The sequence below is a fragment of the Vombatus ursinus genome, unplaced genomic scaffold (assembly GCF_900497805.2).
Source record: "Vombatus ursinus unplaced genomic scaffold, bare-nosed wombat genome assembly UNPS02014810.1, whole genome shotgun sequence".
Classification (NCBI taxonomy): domain Eukaryota; kingdom Metazoa; phylum Chordata; class Mammalia; order Diprotodontia; family Vombatidae; genus Vombatus; species Vombatus ursinus.
In genome coordinates this window covers 32227770-32249052 of record NW_020954588.1, presented here as the reverse complement: position 1 = coordinate 32249052, position 21283 = coordinate 32227770, and the positions used below count along the sequence as shown (strand labels likewise).

Sequence of the window (21283 nt, the reverse complement as noted above, 5' to 3'; positions counted from 1 at the left end):
CCTTTCTTTTATGTGTTATCTCTCCCAATAAAGGGTGAGCTCCTTGAGAGCAGGGACTATTCATTTTTCTCTATTAACAAGCACTTAGCAAACACTTTTCCATCCCTTCTTCCCTTTATTCACCCATTCATTTGTTCTCTCCAACTTAAGAGTCTTAGAGAGCATAGAGAGGCTAAGACCACAAAGACAGCGCGTCACAAGGTCAGAGGCAGGACTCAAACCTGCCTCTTCCTGGCCAGCTCTCTGTCCTCTGTGTCTTGCTGCAGAAATGAGAGCCAACACCATTTGCATGTCTGCACACTATCTGGGCTGTTCATGGTTTTCTTGCCCATCCCTTAGGATACACCCGCAATCTCTACCAATATGTCCACAGCTATTGGCTCAGTCGGACCCTGCCATCCTCATAAACTCAATCCTTTGACCCCAACCTGGCTTGGAACGTTCCTACCTCCTCTTCACCCTCTTCCTGGTACTGCTCATCGACATTATCTTCCTGCTGGTCTGGATTTCCCGCCATCTGTTGAAACAAAATGGGGCAGCTAGTGCAACTGGCCATTTCAGATGCGTCCTTTAGTACTGTGGGATCTCAAGCCGAGCCCTCCATCCCTAGGAGAGACCACTTTCAATGGCTCAATGGCTGTGAAATGATGAACGATAATTCATAATAAGAAGCAAAGAATGCCCGTCTCTCTCAGGGTCCCCAGGCAGCTAAGTGAATATTGCAAATCAAGGCAGGGGCCTTTCTGGCTGTGTGGTTTACTCCGCCCTCTTTGGCCTGGGCCAGTCATCCACTGCCACGTGCAGTTCCAACAAGGCCCAGCCTCTGGGAGCTCCTCACCCCCAAACGCTCCTCCATCTCGGCGTTTCCTCGCTTCTGACTGCTCTGCTTGGGTACCTCCTTCTCCTCGGGCAAGCTCTCTTCCCTCACTTGCTCGGCCTCCTCAAATTCATCCTCTCCCTGATTGTTCGGGTCATCGGCAGGATTTACATCCTCACCAGCGGCTTGCTATCATTCAAAAGAAAGACAGAAAAGCAACATTCTAAAAATCCTCGGGTCAAAAGGGATTACAATTGAGAAACCACATTTTTTAAGTACTGCCGCTCTGGCAGTACTTTGCCCTAAACAGCATGAATTTAACTTAAATGTGTATCACAAAGATCCAGCTGCCTGGAGAACTTAACTCCCTGCTTCACTTCCCAAAGGCAGATAAATCAGGGTGAGCTGGAAACAACATCTGACTAATTTCATTTGTTTTGTACAGCTTGCTGTTCGGTTATGTCCAGTTCTTTGTGACCCTGTGGACCACGGAACGCCAATGCTGTCCGTGGGGTTTTCTTGGCAAAGATACTGAAGTGTTTTGCCATGTCCTTCTCCACTGGATTAAAGCAAACAAAGGTTAAGTGACTTGCCCAGGGTCACATGGCTAGTAAGTATCTGAGGTTGAATGTGAACTCAGGTTTCCTTGCCACGGGGCCCAGTGCTTTATCTGCTGAGCCACCTAGCTGCCTTTTATACAGCTACTCCTCTGCAAAAGGATCTCAAAGCACTCTCCAAAATACAAAGGGAACTACCTTACGTATCACGATTAAGAAGCCATCGCATTTAAGTCAATACAGAAGAGTTACAGAGTAGGGTAGGACGGGACTCTTGGGTGGAAAAACTGTCCCAAGCCACAGCAGAGTGACACAAGGGTGTTTCACAAAGCCACATTCTATTTAAACAAACAGGGATCATGCCCTGGAGAGAAAAATAAATGTACTCATGAGCAGGGTTTAACCTGCACCAACATGAGTGTCAAAATGGAATGGCCAGAAGCAACAAGACCAAGGCGCTAATGATTACGAATAGGAAGAAAGGTCAGTCAGGCAGCAGAATCAACGGTAAGAGGAATTGGGCTACCATGGGCAGCGTGGGAATCTGGGGCTCCTTGTTCTTCATGTGACCTGAGGCAAGTCACTGAATATCCTGGGAGACTCCATTTCCTAATTTGTAAAAAGAGAAGGACAGACTCACACAATCTCAAACACTCCTTGCTTGTCTGAAACAAAGCAAATGGATAATTTCTCAAGGTAATTAAACTATTCCACACACACAAACACACACACACACATCAAGCACCCTAGCATAGTCCATTGCACACAGAGATGAAGGAAGAGGATTACACTTTGCATGATGAATCTTACCTAGAGGGTCTCCCTTCTTTGACGGGAAACATGAAATAATGGAAAGAATGATGGATGGGGCATCAGAAAACCTGGGTTCACATCCTAGCTCTACCAACTGTGTGACCTTGGGCAAGCCGTTTTAGCCGTGGGGGTCAAGTTTCCTCCTCTAACATGAGAGAGTTGGAGTAAATATAGCCTCTGAGACCCCTTCCTTCTCCAGGTCTATGACCCACCTTTAGTAACCCAAAGGGATGGTCACAGTTCAAATCTCATCAGCTAGGCAACTGGGCTATGCAATGGATAGAGGGCTGGGCCTGGAGTCAGGAAGACCTGAGTTCAAATCCAGCCTCGGAAAATTACTAGTTGTGTGACTTCAGGCAAGTCATTTAACTGCCTCAGTTAAATGTCTACCTCAATTTCCTTAACTGCAAAAATGGGGATAAGAACAGCACCTACCCTGGTAGGGGTGCTGGGAGGACCAAATGAGATAATATTTGTAAAGTACAATGCCTGACACATAGTAAGAGCTCTGTCTGCTGGACAGAAATGTACAAAGAGGGCACTCACATCAGGTTCAGGGTTATCTGCTTGTCGTACTTGTCCTCGGGGCTCATTCTCTCTATGTGTATCATCTTCAGTTTCATCTTGGTGCTGGTTGTCTCTTTCATAGGCTAGAAAATTAAACAAATTACAAGATTTCCAGAGCGTAGTCAGCCTAATTTTCTCTTGTGAAATTCCCTCTAGAATGGTAGCAACCACCTTCCCATAATAGCTTTCTATCAAGTCTACGGGATCACAAATAACAATGGTCTCCTCCTGTCCAGCTGCTGTTCTGTCTAGAATGTTTTTCAGGCTTGGTGGTATAGGAAATGGAGAAAGAGAAAAAGAAGGAGGGGAAAGGAGAGAGAGGGGAGAAGTGAGAGGGAGAGGGAGAGGGAGAGGGAGAGATTGAGAAACAGACAAAGGCAGGGCACAGAGAAAGAGGAGAAGGGAAAGAAAGAAAGAGAAAGAAAGAAAGAAAGAAAGAAAGAAAGAAAGAAAGAAAGAAAGAAGAAAGAGAAAGTGTAAGGAGGGAGAGAGAGAGAGAGAAGAAAGAGAATTCCTCTATCTTCCTTCTTTGAATAAAAGTACATGAAAAAGACTTCATTTTCATTCCAAATTCTTCTCCCCAGAAGGCCAAAATTAACAAAAAATTTACATTTAAAAGTGCAAATTAATGAAATTGCCAAAATTAACAGTTTCTCCTTGGTCCTTTCAAAAGAAATACCAAGGAACCAAGAAAGCTAAAAATATCTCATAAAAGTCAAAGCTCAAACCCATTTTAGGAGTTTAGGGACCAGCTTCTACAACTGCACATGTTCTATGATGTGATGACAAAGATGCTGGCAACTTATGGTATAAAAAGAGATTGAAGTAGATTTCTCCTAGATCTCAGGGTTAATGAATAGAAAGAAAAGATAAAAGAAGATTAAGACATCTGGGGGTTAGTTAGCTTGAGGAACAGAGGACTATGGGATAACAACATTAGCCTTCGAAGTATATAAAATGATGGCTTGATGAGAGGATGGTAATCAACTCTCCCCTATTCCCAATGATTCAAGAACAAAGGGACTTAAGAGTATTGCCAGAGGAGGACCATAAGGAAAATAATTTCTTGAGTGTAAATAAATTCTCAAATATCAAAATAAGTCAATGAGGCACCATATGCCAACTTCCTTTCAAGGCCCAGGAGATTAGGTTACACAACTATATTAGTGCTGTCCAAAGATTAAGTGGCAGAAGGGCCGACAGCCTGACTCTAAGGAAACCCCAAGGCAATGTGGAATTAAGAATGCCATCTAGTTAATAATTATAAATGAAGGCCACTAACGACTTAGTTCTATTTTTTCAGATATCCAACCACAGAAATCCCACCTAGAAATGCATATGCAGATTCTCTAGGAGTACAAATTTCTTTTAGTAAAACTTGCCATCAATGATTCATATACAGAATAACCTAATACTGGTAAAGGAAGAGAAGAAATAGATCTTTCTGAATGACTGTGGCTGCTAATGTCTATTGGAGAGATATACATACATACATACATACATACAGATATATATGTACATATCTACACATATACATTAACTTATACAGACATACACATTAAATATGACCGAACGCCTAATGTCTCTCTAGGGTACAGTCCTACACCCAACCAGCCTTTTGGCAGGATGATGAAATAAGAGCCTGGAGATCTATGAGTCCTCACCGCCCCCTTCTTCCTCTTGGATTCCCTGTTCCTCTGCTCCTTGGACGATATCGTTATCCATTGCATCGTAACGCGTTTGCTGCCTGGGAGGGAGACGAGAATACATTTTTTAGTAACTTCAACAGAAAACTCAGATGAATTTGACACAGGCCATTTTTCAAAGCAGACAAGCCTTAAACGAGGTTTGTCAACATGCATAAAAAGCAAATAAATGAAACCAGACAAACCACATGTATTGGGGTCTGATAAACTCAGTTTTCTCCAGGCCAGGGCATATTTAAAAGAAGCTTTATTCCATAACAAAGAAATGTAGAAAATCAGAAGGAAAGGCTAACCAATGTTACTTGGCTATCATGAGGCCTGCCAGAAAATTTAAAAAGTTCTAAGGTGCAACCTTTTAAAATATGATTCTGATTAGATCTTAGATCCCTACAATGGCCAGTCTTGACATCAGAGGGGTAAGGAAAGAGACCTGCCTCTTTCTCAGGGTTGGGGGTAAATTGCAAGCATACATTGAGGCATGACGGTCAATGTATCCATTGGTTTGCTTAACTGTACTTTGCTACAAAGGAGGGTTCTATTGGTGGCCAGAGTGGGATACTGGGAAAAAACAGCAACGTAAAAGGAAAAAAAAAGTAAGAAATATTTAAATATGGTTCTGATGGAGACAATCAAGATGGAGGCATTTTTGTCTGTCTACGGCTCCCTCATTTAAAAACATGCAAAGGAACAGGGATTTCATCAGCATGTGGAGAATCCCGTGTGAGATCTCCCTCCAGGAAGAATGCGGCTTATAACCCACCTAGGCCACGGGGGCTGATTGCTCAGGTGCTGCCCTGAGGCATAGAGAGATGAAATGACCGGCCCCAGGCTACACAGTGAGATTTGGACTCAGGTGTTACTGACTCCAAGCCCATCTCCTCCTCTATGCCATCCTAAGTGCTTTTTTTTTCAAAAATAAAAATGTAAAACGATGTACAGGTGAAAAAAATTTGGGAAGTTGACATTTCATTTTTAAATTCATTGTTTCTATCTCCACTGCACGTTAAGTATCCCTAGTCTCCTGACTTTATGGGCAGGAGGCACACGATGACGTTCCACCGCGTCCATCCCTCCCCGCTCCCTGCTCAGGAACACCAACCGTAGGCGCTTTTGACGGTGCTGCTCATCCTCGAGCGCGGCCTGCTGCTGCAAGGCCAATTCTCTCTCTTGAAGTCGCTGCTGCCTTAGCAAGTGCTCTTGCAGCCTCTGCTTACGCAAAGACTCCTGCCGTTCCCTTAGCTGCTGGGCCTCTTCGGCCCTCCTGGCCGCCAGTCGTTGCTGCTCTAACTGTTCCTCGTAAGCCGATTTGGCCCTTGTCACAGCCTTTTCTGAAGGATGTGCCTACAAAAGACACAAGGTTATCTGCATGATGAGGTCCCTTGATGTTAATATTATTCTTTGTACTTTTCTGTCTTACTCTCTATTGCAGGTGTAACCCCCAATAAGACGGCCCTGGCAGTTTCACGAAAACACCGTTAATTCGTTATTTATAAACTCCTAATACCCAGGCAAAAGGCCAAGATGGCAATCACTCAATCAAGATGGTGACAAGTCAAGCTAGTGTTAGAAACTCAGATGGATTTCAGATAACTTCTTATGGTGGTCATATTGCATAATACTTCTATATAAACATAGTTCCTAACTGACCCTGGTTGTTTAGCAATTTTTAAAATTTTTTTCAGAAACTCTGAACGATATTTGCTAAGGCATACCTACATTTGATTCAATCCTCAGAGCAACTCTGATGTGGGCAGGGAAAGTCAAGGCTGGCCCTATCAATATCCATTTTATAAGTAAGGAAATAGAGGAATTGTACATGGTAAACTAAGATCATGATGGAGAAGAGTTCTGTCTCCAGAATTATTCTTGGGCAAAATTATTTTCACCCGTCAACTGAGTCTCATTTTCAGAATTTGGCTCGAATTTTTCCACTTGACAATTTTTAATAGCAGTTCCATTTACTCCAAAAGGAAAGAGGGAGTTCAAAATGTCATCAAAAAGAAAAAAAATAAAAAGAGTTAGTGAGCTGAAGCTATTGTTGGGCCTCAAGATGGCTGTGTATTAGGGGATGCTAATTAACTCTATTATTGGTCATAAAAATTAGAGCATAACCAGCTAAAAAAAGTCAACTGGCAGTTTTGTCTTGGAAGGAGGGAAGAGAGAAAGAAAGGCAATCTTCTTTTTGAAAAAATAGGGATGGAGAGAAGATTACCTTCTTCTATTTAGAGAAAACAACATTCAAAAGAACAATCACAACACACTGCTTTAAAGCCATTTCTCACGTCCCTCAGTAGAGACATGAGGATGAAGACCTGAAATGGCACAAAGATGAAAAATCCTAAGAAATTACTCCTGAAGTACCCTTTGAAGGAAGACAGTCACCGCCAAGATCCTCCAAAGCCAGGGGGCTCATAGGCCCAAACTGCAGGTCATGAAACCCAGAGGGATATGGAGTTATTTCCAGGGGCTTATAAATCTACAGTTAAAGAAATATTACTTTGGTAAATGCAAGTATGACACATACATAGGTATCACTATTTTTCACATATACATAGAATCTATTTTCATGAACATAATAGAAATCCACTAAAAAGCTTTACTGAAGTCATTCATAGTAGCTTTCTGTGAGTATTTAATCTCTCAAACAATAGATCCTCAGAGTTCAATTACATTTATGTGAGGATATCTGTGAATTTGTTTTGCTTTCTAAGAAAGGTTCTCTTTCCTAAGTTAATGCCACAAATAGTAGCAGAGGGAAGGGGCTACCAGGGGCTTTACCCCTCAATCCAGATGAGCATTCTTGTGAGGTAGACAAGTCAAGACTTAGACATACCAATCTTACAGATGAGAAAGGAGAGACAGTGATTTTAAATGCTAAGGTTATAAAGGTCTAGAATCCCGCTTCCCTGAGCTGTACTTTGGCTCTATTTAGCTTGGTTATCAACTGTGGTCTGAGTGCTAACTTAATGTATCTGAAATGCAAACAAGCCCCAGAATGGTTCATCCACCACTGTGATAGATAAGTCCGTAAGTAAGAACAGGGGATTGGTAATCATTAAGGGTTGGTGAGAAAGGTTAACTTAAAAGTTCTTATAAAATAGCATCTTTTAAAAACTGAACAGCCACCATTTAAGTTCACTTGTTTTCATAGTGAGAGAACCATTTAATCTGAAACTGAAGTTGGAGGTGTCAGTAAGCTGCCACCCATGGGTCTCAGGCAGAGGCCCATGTAGGTGGCATCTCTTGATTCAGACTGGATGTCCAGGGCCTCCCACCTGGTGGTGGCAAAGCAAAACAGCAGCACCAGCTCACAGAAAGCTGAGGCTGCTAAACGAATGAATGAATGAATGAATGAATGAATGAATGAATAGATAAATAAATAAATTGACAGCAAATGTTACTGACAGAAAAGAAAAATTCGACCACATTTTAAATGGTGATTTTTTTTGTTGTTGGGGATGGGGTGAGGTGGGGTGGGGTGGGAACCAAGCTATATCACAGTACTGAATGGGTATACACAGACTGACTTCCTAACAGGATGTAGGGCACTGACAGTTTGTGAATGCTGGAGCAGCCAGAGGAGAATTAAGTGGCTAAGAAGCAGATCTAGGTACTATTTAATTGCTTGAGTATATCACTAAGGCACAGAGAGATTTAATTTCCTCATCCATAAAATGAAAGTAGCCTTTGCCATGTTCCCTCAAAGGGAGAAGAGGGTAGATTTACGTGTTCAATACAAAATGGACTAATTCTTGGCTTTGCACTGCCTGTCTTCCACGGGTGGGACGCACTCCTTCCACACCTCCTCCCTTAGGAAGCTCCACCTGCAATGCCCCATCCACCAAGCCTTCGGGGACCCCCCCCAGCTGTCAGTGCTTCCCTCCCAATGTCCTTGTATCTGCCCACCTAGGCACAAGTTGGTGACCCTGGCCAGCCAAAGGCAGGGGCTGCCCCAGAATGGAGCCCTGAGCCCTGTCGTGCCTGGCATGGAGCTGGTGCTTAGACATGCTTATTCAGAAGCCAGAAGATGAGATTACAAATCACATCTTTGCTACTTTCTACCCCTGTGGCTTTGGGCCTCAGTTTCCAAATCGTTAGAATGAGGCTAGTTAACATCTAAGTTCCTATCTACTTCTGCACATCGGAAAAGACCTTGATGTTGGGAAAGACTGAAGGCAAAAGGAGATGGGGATGGCAGAGCATGGGGTGGGTAGAGAGTGTCATGGAAACAATGAACATCGACTGGGACCGACTTTGGGAGACGGTGGAGACTAGAAGAGCCTGGCGTGCTACGATCATGGGGTCACAAAGAGTTGGAAGCAACTGACCAAATGAAGAACCACCACCACCTCTAAACCCTGTGATGGTGAGAAACATCCTTTTGGAGAGGTATAAAAACACCTCCCACCTCCCAACAGCGCCTGCCTCCTCCCCACATGCTAAGTATTGTTCATTCTGTATTTGTTACTAACACCCCAAAGCAGCTAGGTGGAACAGTAGAGAAAGTGCTAGATGGAGCCTGCCTTCAGAGGCTTATTAGTTGTGTGACCCTGGGCAAGTCATTTAACCTCCGTTTCCTCATCTGTGAAATAAGACTCAGCCATGATGACCTCTCGGGTCACCTTCAGCTCTAAACACAATTCTGTGAACTGCCTCAAGCAGATAATACGACACACAGCACCAACAATGAAGAGTATTTACTGCCAAGGGGGATTATTTCTGAGTCTTCAAACAGAAAACTAAGTTTCCAAATACATCCAATGCTTTCAGGCCAACTCACTCCACCTCCCTCCTTCTCCGTAGGCAGATGCTATAGAACAGCCCAACATTGATGCAAAACTGCAACAGACAGAGCGGCGCAGAGGAGCGAATGACTTGGCTAGGGTCCCACAGCCAGGAGATGGCAGAAGCTGGCCCCGAACCCTGGTTTCTTGGCTCCCGCCGCTCCCCGTGCTGCCTCTCCCCCAGACGGCCCAGAACAGGGAGGCCCCTACCTGCGGGGGAGCGTGCTCTGTCAGCAGGTTGGTTTCCTCTTCTCTCTGCTCCTGCGGCTCCTTCCACGCCTGCTCCTGCTCTTCCACCAGGTGCTCGGCCTGCCCCACCTGCTCCATCGCCTCCTCCTCAAGCTCCCTCTTGTTCTCCTCTTCCACCTGGTGGTCCTGCTCCTCTCGTCTCCTGGGCTCCTGCTCCTCTCGCTGGCTTGGAGTATCTCCAGGGCGGAACTCCACCTCTTTTGGGGTGGGATGCAAGGATTTGGTCTCTGCTGTCCTTTTCCCAATGGCGGGCTCCTGGTCTTGCCATTTTTCATTACTGTGGGGACCCTAGGTGAAAGAGGGTGTGAGAAAACCATGCTGATTTCACAGGGACATATCATGGCAAGCACCACTGTCTTCAAGGTTACTCCATCAAATGGAGACGCGTTCCTGGAGATAGACAAGACGTCTACCCCGTGGTCCTGCCACGAAACTTCCAGGAAGTCAGAACATGGCTTCTAGACTATGGCATACCAATGTTCAACTCTGTCTATTGCTACTTACTCACCGTGTACCTTGGACAAATCACTTAACATCCTTGGGCCTCAGGCATTTGTTTAGGGTTGTTTATTTTTTTTTTAATCTATAAAATGAAGACCTTACATTTAATCATCTCTTCCAGCTCTAAAGCTATGAGCCTGTAATCCTAGCTAACAACCTCATCTGCAAAACGGCGATGCTTTGTAGATAAAATGCCACCTTCAGAAAACTACATGAAACTGATGATAGAAACGGATGATTGAGAAAGTCCAAATGCCCTACATAACATGGCGACTCTTGTTTTATTTTGCAAAGCAACTATTTCTTCACTCTCTTCCTCTTGAAAACTCTGAAAACTGAAAAGTCCTCTTTTGTCTTTTTAGTCAATCCATTTTTATTCTCAAATAATCCATGTTAAAGAAAATAATAAAAATGCAATGGAAAATAAACTGATTCTCATCTAATGCTTTGACTTAAAGAAATAACAGTGTTAGCAGTGATTTCAAGTATGAAATCAGATCATCCCAGCTGCTTAAAAATAGTGGCTAATAAAAATAATACATGAAAACACTGAAATATCAATTCAATGTCAGTGACTTCAAAGCACAGTGTCCTTCTGTCTGTAGCATTTGTTAGCTACAGCCAATTAGCTAGAGGTTTTCCAGAATAATGCATACTTTCAATCTGAAAAAGTTCAGGAAATGTGGAATTTGAAGTGGAAATGTGGTCCCCATGGTTCCATCCCTTCAGGAATGGTTTCATGTGAAGCAGACAGAAGTGAAACAGAGATCCTCTATCAAAAGAGAGGAAAAAAAGGAAGAGAAAAAAAAAACGAACCAAAAAACTTCTCATCACTTTCCCCATCACACCCTCCCCTCCTGCCAAGTGATCAGACTTTGCACATCTTATCCCATGTGGGAACAGCTTGATCATGTGCTTTGCTCTCTGGTTATTAAAGGGAATTTCAACTCCTCCAATTTAAAGCCAATTTTCTCTTGAATCTACCAAGTTTTAAATGAACAAGATTTAACCACATTTGTGAAAGCAGACAAATGTGTGAGGGAGACATTTTGATAGTTTCCCAAGAAGAATGGAACAAGACAAACTCATAGAAGAGGCAGGCAGGTTTTTGCTTCCTCTTCACACCTGGTATAGCTCTGACACCCTGGATTGATGGAGTCTTTTCTTTCTTTGAGCCCTGAGGGCTTTCCCAAATATCTCATTTATCTTCACAAAATCCCCTTGAAGTGAGTCTGAACAGATAACACTATCTCCACTTTACAGATAGAGAAGCTAAAGGACTGGGTGGTTAAGTGACTGAACTAAGGTTAAATGGCGGCCTCCCAACCCCTGCTTTGTCTCTATTTACTGAACTGGGCCACCTTAAACAAGAAGGGGGACGAGGGGATGACAGAAAGACAGAGAGGCCCAGACAGGAACGATTCGGATGAAGTGAGCTATTCTGCCAGAAGACAACTCTGTGTTTACTGCTAGTGCAGAGAAAGACGTATCCCCAAGGGAATCGATTCTCCAGAGCATAGACTGAGCTCTGGGGCCAATCTTGCCCTTTGGGGGCAGGCTATGGACAGCCCCAGCTCACTCATTCTGAAACAATGGAGGCTCCTCGAAGGCAACCAGGGTTTCATTTTTGTTTTTTATCCCTTGAAACTAGCACAGTGGCTGCATATATCATCATGGGATCAGAGGTCGGAGTGAAAGGTAACTCAGAGGCCACGAAGGCTAATCCTCTCATTTTACAGGAAGCAAATGGGATGCAGAGACAGTAACTTGCCCCAGAGTCACAAAGCTACTAAGCGTCCAAGGCAGGACTCAAACGTGACTTCAGGTCTAACACTCTGTCCACTCCATCATTCTAGGATGTTAATTTTAATTTTATTCAGATTAGTCCTTAATTAATATTCTTGACTGGTTGATATATACCAATCCAAACAAGACTGTTAAAATCAAAAGGCCAGACATCAGTAATGGCTACCATAAACAAACACATCCCAAGAAACAGAAGTATAGACATTGAGGATCAGTTGAAAGACCGCCTGCATTGCTCTTGTGCATCATTTAATTATACTTTCAGTAACTTTCAATCATGGCAAGGGTTCTCAGCCACACAAACTGAGAGGAACAGAGGTAAAATCAATGGATAAAGACTAAAAATTCTGAGAGGGCATTCTTCTATCTTGCCTCTGCAGCCCTAGTCTTTGAACATTCTAGGGTACATAATAAATGCTTGTTGGATTGGAGAGGACAGGCAAACTTGGCAAGACTGATCATCTCACTTAGATGGCAGCTTGACTGGCCAAAGATGGAACAAAAATCCCCATATTAAGCATTCACTGTTGGGGAGAACAGTTTATACCAAAACCAACACTGGAAAGAACAAGTTAAGAACTTAGACCAGTGCAATGACCAAGCAGGATAACAGAGTGATGAAGGATGCTACTTACCTCCTGACATAGGGATCAGACACAAGATGCAGAATGACACATACATTTTTGGATATGATCAATGTGAGAATTTGTTTTTCTTCATTATCATTATTTGTTACAAGGGTTTGGTTTTTTTTTTCGTTTTTAGTGGGGGGAGGGAGAAGGAGGAGGATATAAGAGAGAGAAAATAAATGTTTGGAAATTGGAAAGATAGAATTTTTGAAGGGTTCATGTTATTACCTCCTTTGGTTCCTCAGTTATTTTCCTCTCTCTGGCAATGAAATCACCTTGGCGGGAAGGTGCTACGTGGATGACATTTTGTTCTTCCACCCTATCAGGCTTTCGGAAGCTCGGAATCTTATTCAGTGTATCTTTCAGTTGTTTATATTCAGCCACTTGGGTCTGGATGCAAATTGCAGAATTTGAGAGGAGGAAAAATATGTCACTCACAGGCAGCTTACTATGAATATGAGTTCTCGGCATCACATACATAGCACAACTAGACTCCAGTTTGGCAAAATATGCAGATGATTTCCATGCATTAGACAGTCTTATTTTGACATGCTTCACCATTATAGAGTACATGCAAATTAGAAATTAGAGCTCTAAGGAAAACATGGAAAAATTATTGAAGACAGATGTTAATTTCCCAAGCTACATACAAAAGAAGTCAGAATTCTTATTATTTCTCTACTTTCTAATAAATGCCACTTTTATAAATGAGCCAGCTGTATAATTCTTACACTGCTACATAAAAATCTACTGAAAATATGCTTAGCCAAATGCTGATCCATATCCATTACCCATTATGGTCTTTTCCTCAACTGAAAGCAATCAAGTATTTTAAAATGTGAATACATTTTGTGACACCAAGTCAACTTGTGCTGAAAGGAGGTGGAAAAGTCATAAGACACAGCTGGGAACACAAGCAAAAGGAGACAATGAATGTTGGCCCCAGCACCGTGAAACCTAGTTCCTGCCAGCTTTCTCTGCTTTTCCCTCACTGGGCTCACTAATTCTTTTACTGTCCCTGACTCTCAATTATACATGTGCCCTAATTAGTCCCCTTCCTTCCAACTATTCTTGGCACATGCCCCTGGAATCATCTCCCTTCTTATAAACTTCAACCCCTCTTTAGCCACTAGCTCCTACCCTGCTGTCTGCAAACATGGCCAGAACCTCTGCTCTTCTTGACCTTGACATGCCCTCAAGTTACCCTCCTCTTTTCCCTTTTATAGTCAAACTCCTAGAAAAAGCTGTCTACACTCATTGCTTCCACTTTCCTCACATCCCACTCCTTGCTCAACCCCTTGCATTCTGGCTTCTGAATTAAACCATTCTAAGGTAACTCATCATCTCTTCATTTCTAAATCCAATGAGTTTCCTCAGGCTTCATTCTCCTAGAAATCCTCTCCTGGGTTTATGTGACATTTCTTTCTCCTGGTTCTCTTCCTATCTGTCCAACTGCCTCTTCTCACTTTCTTAAACTGGAACACCATCCACATTCCACCCCTTAGGTATGAGTGTACCCAACCAAGGGCTCTGTCCTACATCCCCTCTTCTTTTCTATGCTCACCTACCATGACTTTAATTATTCTATTACTCTATTTCAATGACTCCTCAAATCTACCTAACCAGCCCTGGTCTCTCCCCTGAGCTCTGGCCCCCATTACCAACTGCCTGCTGGACAACCCCACCTGAATGCTGTGTCAGCGTTCCAAACTCATCATGTCCAAAAGACAATTCATTACTTTCTCCTCCTGAAACACACTGCATTCTGACTTTCAAATTTCTGTCAAACAATCGGCCAACCTTCCAACCACTCAGTTTTGTAAGCTTTGCCCTTCATGTCCAATCGGTTGTCAAATTCTGTCAACTTTGCCTCCACAATACCTACTGCCTTTTCTCCCATTTCAGGCCTATTGCCTCATCCCTGGACTAAAGCAATCAGCTCCCCCTAAGTCTCCCTTCCTCCAGTCTCTCACCACACCAACACAGCTTCTACCCAGGGGCCAAAACAATCTTCTCCAAGCACAGGTCTGACCATGACACTCTCCTTTTTATGAGGTTTCTGGAGTTCTTATTTCCTTTAGGATAACATACAAACTATACTCTTGACATTTAAAGATATGTCTCTAGACTACTCATGTCTTCTCCTTTCAGATCACCTTCTATCTATTCTGCATGTTTCATATGCATATAACCTGCTGTATCTCCTCTCAGAACATAAGCACCCTGAGGGCTGGGATTGGTTTTGCCTTTCTTTGTAGCCTCAGGGCTACGCATGGTGCCTGGTGCACAGTAAGTGCTTAATAAATGCTTGCTACTGACTAAGCTGATTTCACATTATTCCTGCCCACCCCAACCTCCAGGATACTTGTTGCTCCTTATTAATAACATTCCCATCTCCTCCCTGTTTGTCTTGGCTCGGGGTGTCACCCATGCCTGAAATGTTTTCTTGCCTCACCTCTGCCTCTCCAAAGCCACTGGAAGCTCAGATGAGGTTCCACAAGAACATTCCTAATTCCCCCAGTCCTTAGTGCTTTGCACCACCTCCTTATCCCACCTCCCTCCAAGCCCCCTCCATTACTATGTGTTGAATTCTATGATCCCAGAAGAATGGAAGCTCTTTGAGGGCAGGGACTATTTCTTTTTTGTCTTTCCATACTCAGCATTTAGTACAGTATCTGGAACACAGTAGGCGTTTATCAAATGTCGAATTGAATTGAAAGAAATAAAAGTTCTGAGGCAAGGATGTGAAAAGGCTAAAGTGATAGGGTATGTGGGCAAGATTTTAATGAGGACCTTCAGTTAGAGGGAAGTACAGAGACAGAGAAGAGAGAAGACAGGATCAGGAGTTAATGGGCCTTAGTTTTACACCAGGCCCCATCACTGGCCTGGATGATGCAGGTCCCTCTCCCTCCCACTCCCCACTCTCCTTCGTAGGATTTCCCTATACCAGGGCTTAAATGAGAGGCCCTTTTCTTAAAGTCAACCTAATTTAAGTTAAAAAAAAAAATCAGCACACACAGATAACTTCCGGAATGAGGGCAAAGGGTGGGAGACACCCTTCATGCAGCAGCATCTTCTGAGGGGTTCCCTCCAGCACATCTGCTTCTTCCTTGTCCTATCCACCTTCTGAAAGAAGTGCAGGAAAGCAAAAGGAAGACTCCCCACTCAATCACCATCTCCATATTAAAAGGCTATTCCTATCTCCTTCCCCATTAGGCGGCCCCTTCCTTCCCAAAGGAGCTCAGCTGAGGCCCCCCTCCCCCCACAATGTTCTGTTTCCTCTTTGAGCTAAGTGGGGAGCTCCAGAAATAACCACTCTATCCAGGTATGGTTCTAATTCTCGACTCTCTAGAAGTGGCGGCCCACCCCTCACTGTAGTACCCTGCTCAAATCCTGCAGGGCACCACTTTGAGCTTGTCTCTCACAGCGGAGGGGTCTCTGCGGCGCTCGGCTCTTGCTTTCAAAGTTAATAGATTTGCTACGTCAGAACAAAGCACAAGCCTTGAATCTAATAACATCAGTATGAGTATTAATGATTACAAGCCATTTCCATGGTAGGGAAAAAAAAACAATACCCCTCAAAAGGAGGCAATTTCCCAGGTCTCTAGAAGGTAATCGATCTTAAAAGGTAAGTTAATGAAAATTCCATGTCTTGGACCAGGTAGGCAAGGCAAGGCAAGGGCTTAGCCTGCTCCTGCTCACTACAGATTCAGTCACACCCACAGCACCCTCAGGACAAAGACACCGGCCGCAGGGGTTAGCTTCATTCATTCTTTGGGGAGAGAGGGGGAGCAGTGTAGAGAAGAGAGCTAGAAATCTTCACAGCATGCATAATTCTCCAGGATCAGTACAGCCTGGAGCTGGCCCAAGCTAGAGCTCACTGGAGAGTCATTGCAAAAGACTACATGCATACAGGAATTCAGAAACAGAAGCTGCCTCGGAAAAGAACCCCTGGATAGAGGCTGCCACACTCCTAACCTGCGCAGCGGCTAGCGCACTCTTGTGGTCTTCCAAAGTCACTACTAGGTGTTCATGCGCGGTGAGTAAATTCTTATGCTGCTGCTACATAAAGAAAGAATATTTACAGGTTGAGCTTGAGATCTCAAAGCACATGTTTCTCCAGCTGATAGTGATGCGACTGAACGTTGTATTCAACTCTGCAAACTGACTTTCCAGCCCTCCCACCTCCCCACCCCACCCCACCCCCAAAGTGAATAAAAACCACCTCTCTATTTCAGACATTGGCCTATACTCTTCTTTTATGACTTAGAGAGTTTTGAACACGAGCAGTGAGACTACAGAATACGAAATCAAAATCAAATAGAAACATCTGGGTACACCTGCTAAATGTGGCATTCGAGTACCTGGGTTCAAATATCAGATCTATCATTTACTAGATGTGTGACCTCAGCTACCGAGCTGCCTTATCTTATTTAAAAATTAACCCAGGGCTCATGGGAGGATGGATGGATGGATGGATGGATTTATGAGGGGTCAATGAACTGGGATGGGAAAAAAAAAAAAAAAAAAAACCATCCTTCTTTTCACCAGCCTCTAACCGAAATCCAGCATTTCCTTCAATGATGAATAATAGTTTTTAAAAAGCCTGAGTCTGAGAAGAGGTCTGTGGGCTTCACCAGATGGGTTCCGTGCCCCCTGAAAGCCTAAGACTCTTGGACTAGATGGTCTCTAAGGTTCCTTCCCGTGCTGAATCGAGGATCTTGTGATCTTTCATGAACAAATCTGGCTTGTGCCTGGGTCGCTAAAACAACGCAATCCTAAAAACAAAGGACCACATCAAGACCACTGGCAATCCTAAGCGATGTGTCCAAGTGTATGTGGACATTTTCGCGGTGGAGGCCCAAAGGCACCTTCAAGTGCCACTTGAAGAAGAGTAACATAATGGCCCAGATTTCTTCCAACGCTGACCAGTGATACTCCCTAACCCGTACACACTAGGATTCAATTCTGATAAATTTCACTGATGCTGAATTTTCCAGAAACACATTTTTTATATAAAGCAAGGCAAGCTTGCATAAAACAGAACCTTTTTTTTCCCTCTTAAATGGACATGCACTGAGGACAAAGAGCTTGCCCCCATCCTCAGGATTTGAATGCAAGCTAGTCTTCCCTACCTTCTACAAGAAGCTCTTGCCAGGCTCCCTTCATGCCCACGCCCTCTCTCTGTTGGTAATCGCCAGCTTGTTTGCACATAGTTGTTGGTGTGATGTTTCCTCCATTAGACTGAGCTCTTGAAGAACTGCAGCTGTCTTTTGCCTATCTTTGTATCCCCAGCACTTAGCACTGTGCCTGGCACACAGTAGGTGTTTAATCGATGATTGCTGCCTTGACTGAACTTAACTTGTGTAGTGCTCAGCAGAGATCTCAACAATTTTTAGGCACAAAGTACTGTGCAAAGCCGTCCTAAATCCCCTTCAAAGAAACCCAGCCATTGTCAGCCTATGAATTAGGGTATGAGGCTTAAACAATTCTCTTTCCTTTCTCCCACCCGAAGGACTGATTTGAATCCAACGGTGTCACCATATCACTTCAAGAATGTTCACACTGGGGGCAGCCAGGTGGCACAGTGGAGAGAGCGCAGGCCCTGGAGTCAGGAGGACCTGAGTCCAAATACAGCCTCAAACACACAACAGTTATTAGCTGTGTGACTTTGGGCAAGTCACTTAACCCTAACTGTCTCAAAAAAAAAAAAAAAAGAATGTTCACACTGATCCTGATGTCGAATTTCCTTCTTACCACATGTCTCTTCTGTATAACCAGAAGTGACCACTTAGTATGAGAAGCTCCCCAGGGCTCTCAAGCAATAAGAAAGCAATGGTGAAACCCTAGAGTAGAGGCCAAAGAATCAGCTGGGCTTTGGTTGCATTGACCTCACCCAATGGCAAAGCTCAGCCCCTGGCCTTGGTATATCCCAGATCTCAAAGCTGAAAGGGATTTCATTCCCATACCTTCTCCCCCTCCCCGCCCCTCCCCCCATCACCAAGCCAAAGCCAAAGCCACAGCCGAAAAGGAGGTCCCATTATAACATCCTGGGCAAATGGCCCACCAGCCTTTGCTCAAAGACCTTTGGGGAAGGGCAGCCCATGACTTCCCGAGTCAGCTCATTCCACAGTGTGTAGGGGACAGGGTGGTAGTCAGAAAGACCAGGTCATTCCCACCCTGGACACCGGCCAGCCTTGTGTCCCTGGGCAAATCCTTTAGCCCCTCCGAGCCCAGTGTCTGCATCTGGAAAATGAAAGGTCCAGCCTTGATAGACCCGAAGGTCCCTTCCAACCCTAAATCTATGAGGACACTAAGTGGTGGGAAGAGCTTTGTCTTTAAATTTTAAACTTTCAAACTTAAATGTGCTTCTTTGCCACTTGTACCACTGTGCCTAAGTTTGGCCTCTGGGGCTCAAGTGGAACAAGTTAACACAGTGGACGAAGGCTCCGGCCTCGGTTCCAAGGACCAGGGATTAAATCCTGCTTCTGACCCCCGTGACCAATGTAAGGGCCAGACAAGGACTTCATTCTCCTGGGTTTCTCCTTCCTCCTCCTCATCTGAGGGGTCGGACTGAGAGCCTTGGAGGTCCCTCCAACTCTAACCCTAGGATTCTTCTTCTCCATGGGGGTCCTTCAAGCTGTCACATCCTCCCAGGCAGGCGAGGCATCCCCAGTTTCTTCAACCCATCATCACGTGGCATGACCTCATGGGCTTCCTTCTTCTGGAGGATCCTCGGGTTACTAAGCAAAGGCCGGGGAGGGACTAGGTGCTTCAGGGGAGTGCGCTTGGTAATGCTAAGCACAAAGACAGCCCAGAGACCTGAGGTTTGACTGAACTTACCTTTACATCTTGAAGCTGTGTATGCATGTCTTGGTGAGCCTTTCTTAGTTGTCTATTCTCTTCTCGCAAATTGTAAACTGTTTCTATTTTAGAAAAAAAAACCAGTGAATAATGTCATGAAATTATTCTAACATCCTCACACAGCACAAAATCCTGACATTTTGCTTTAAGATTTCGTTTCCCTACACGACTATTACACACAGGGACATAGGAGTGCTGCTCTCCACATAAAGACAACACTGGCATCAATTCACCAGGCCACCCAAACCAATTTGGTTTTATGGAACAAATCCTTACAAATGAGATACCCGATAGACAAGCATTCCAGCTTGAGGAGATGCATTTTCATTAACAGGCACACCTGTAAGGAGGGGTGCCTGGAGGTCTAAAATATGTGATCTTTAGATTGAAGGAAGCAGACAGCCATTTTTTTTCCAAGGACAGGGCCACCCTCTCTCTTTGTCATTTACATCTATTCTCATTGGCCTCAAAACACAAGTTTCACATGAGAGGCAGAAGTAAAGGTTATTGTTCATGTCTGGGCTGATTAGATGGCCTTCCAGATCCCTCTGGAATATGAGATATTCTGATTCTGAGCAGATTATTTAAGTAGTTCTCATGCCTTCTTCCCTTTTCATTTTTTTTTTTTTGGCAAATAATGCAGTTCCACACACATCAATCTATTCAAACTCTGATTTTTATTTTTATTTTTAAACTTAACCTGCAATTTCATGGGTAGAGAGGCCAGCCAGTGAAGAAATTCTGTCTACCCATGCAGATGGAAAACTGCCACTCAACTTACAAGGGGAGAGAGTTGCCTGGAGAACTGATGAGTGAAGTGCCTTGTCCAGGGATGTGTCAGAGGCAGGACCTGAACCCAGGCCAGCTCTTTTATCAACTATACTCCCAAGCTGCCTTCACCCCTCATTAAATCAGATCCTCCATCTCCACCTTTATAGCTAGAGGGCAGCCTTTTCAACTGTTATCAGGGCAGCAAGGTCAAGTTTTTCCTCCTTATTGATTCCCCAGGGAACTCTCCTCACAAACCTATATCTCCCCTTCTGATGTAAAACTCTCTTTTTATACCTTCCCTGAACATACATTTGACCAAGACAGAATTCAGAAACAGATCAAGACCAAGCCAAAAAGAGAGGCAGAACAGGAACTTGGCCATCAAAAATCTAATCTAATAATAGACAGTTCCAGAAGGCAAATAACCTGGCTGCCCTAAATGAAAAGGTTCCTTGATTCAATGCAACACATACACACACGTATATACATACATGTATACATGCATACAGTAAACACACATGTACACATGCATGTGTGTATACATATGTATGTGTGTACATACCTGTATGCGTGTATATGCATACACATACTGTGCTAGGTCCTATACTAGGTGGTAGAGACATTTCAATACAAATAAAAAAAATGAAAAAGCAGAGTTGCGCTCAAGGAAAGCAGGAGGGAGAGGGAATATGTAGAGAAGCGTAAACAAGGGAGGATCATGTTAGATTAGACAGAGGTGACCTCGTGGGCGGGACACTCAAGGCTAAACCCCCATCTCTTACACAGGATACTGGCTGTGGGACCATGAGCAAATCCCTTACTCCTCAGTGTCCTAGAGTTCACAGATGCGGAGCCTGAAGGGACCCCAAAAGTCATCAAGTCTAGCCCCCCTCAGTTTACAGATGGGGGAACTGAGACCGATTGACCTCCGAGGTCACTGAGTTCAGCCCCTTCGTTTCACTGTTGAGCAGCCTGAGGTGCAGAGACTTTCCCCATGGGGCGGATTAAGGGATTTGAATCCTAGTTCTCCCTCCGGCCAGATCTCAGATTTCCTCTTTACTTCCATTGCTCAAAAGTAAAAACTGGAGGAGAGGGGTTGGGGGTGGAGGTAGGGGTGGGGGGTGGGCAACTTTCCCTTCCACAGCCTCCTCTTGTCTTCCAGCATCTTCTCTCAGCCCCCCATCTATCTGTTCTCGGGGTTCTAGAGCACGCTGGTGGA

At 44.1% G+C, this 21283-nt stretch overlaps 1 protein-coding gene across 1 annotated transcript in view; it reads right to left on the bottom strand.

Moving 5' to 3' along the window:
- The window catches only part of GOLIM4 (golgi integral membrane protein 4), a 55805-nt gene that overhangs the window by 8597 nt on the left and 25925 nt on the right, over window positions 1-21283 (bottom strand). Inside the window, exons 8-16 of the mRNA XM_027875778.1 lie at window positions 19273-19355; window positions 16408-16491; window positions 12658-12819; window positions 9455-9781; window positions 5560-5801; window positions 4419-4501; window positions 2734-2837; window positions 839-1006; window positions 449-517 (exon numbers count right to left, since the gene is read on the bottom strand). Of these exons, the coding sequence (XP_027731579.1) occupies window positions 449-517; window positions 839-1006; window positions 2734-2837; window positions 4419-4501; window positions 5560-5801; window positions 9455-9781; window positions 12658-12819; window positions 16408-16491; window positions 19273-19355 (1322 nt within the window). The remainder of the gene's footprint in view (window positions 1-448; window positions 518-838; window positions 1007-2733; window positions 2838-4418; window positions 4502-5559; window positions 5802-9454; window positions 9782-12657; window positions 12820-16407; window positions 16492-19272; window positions 19356-21283) is intronic.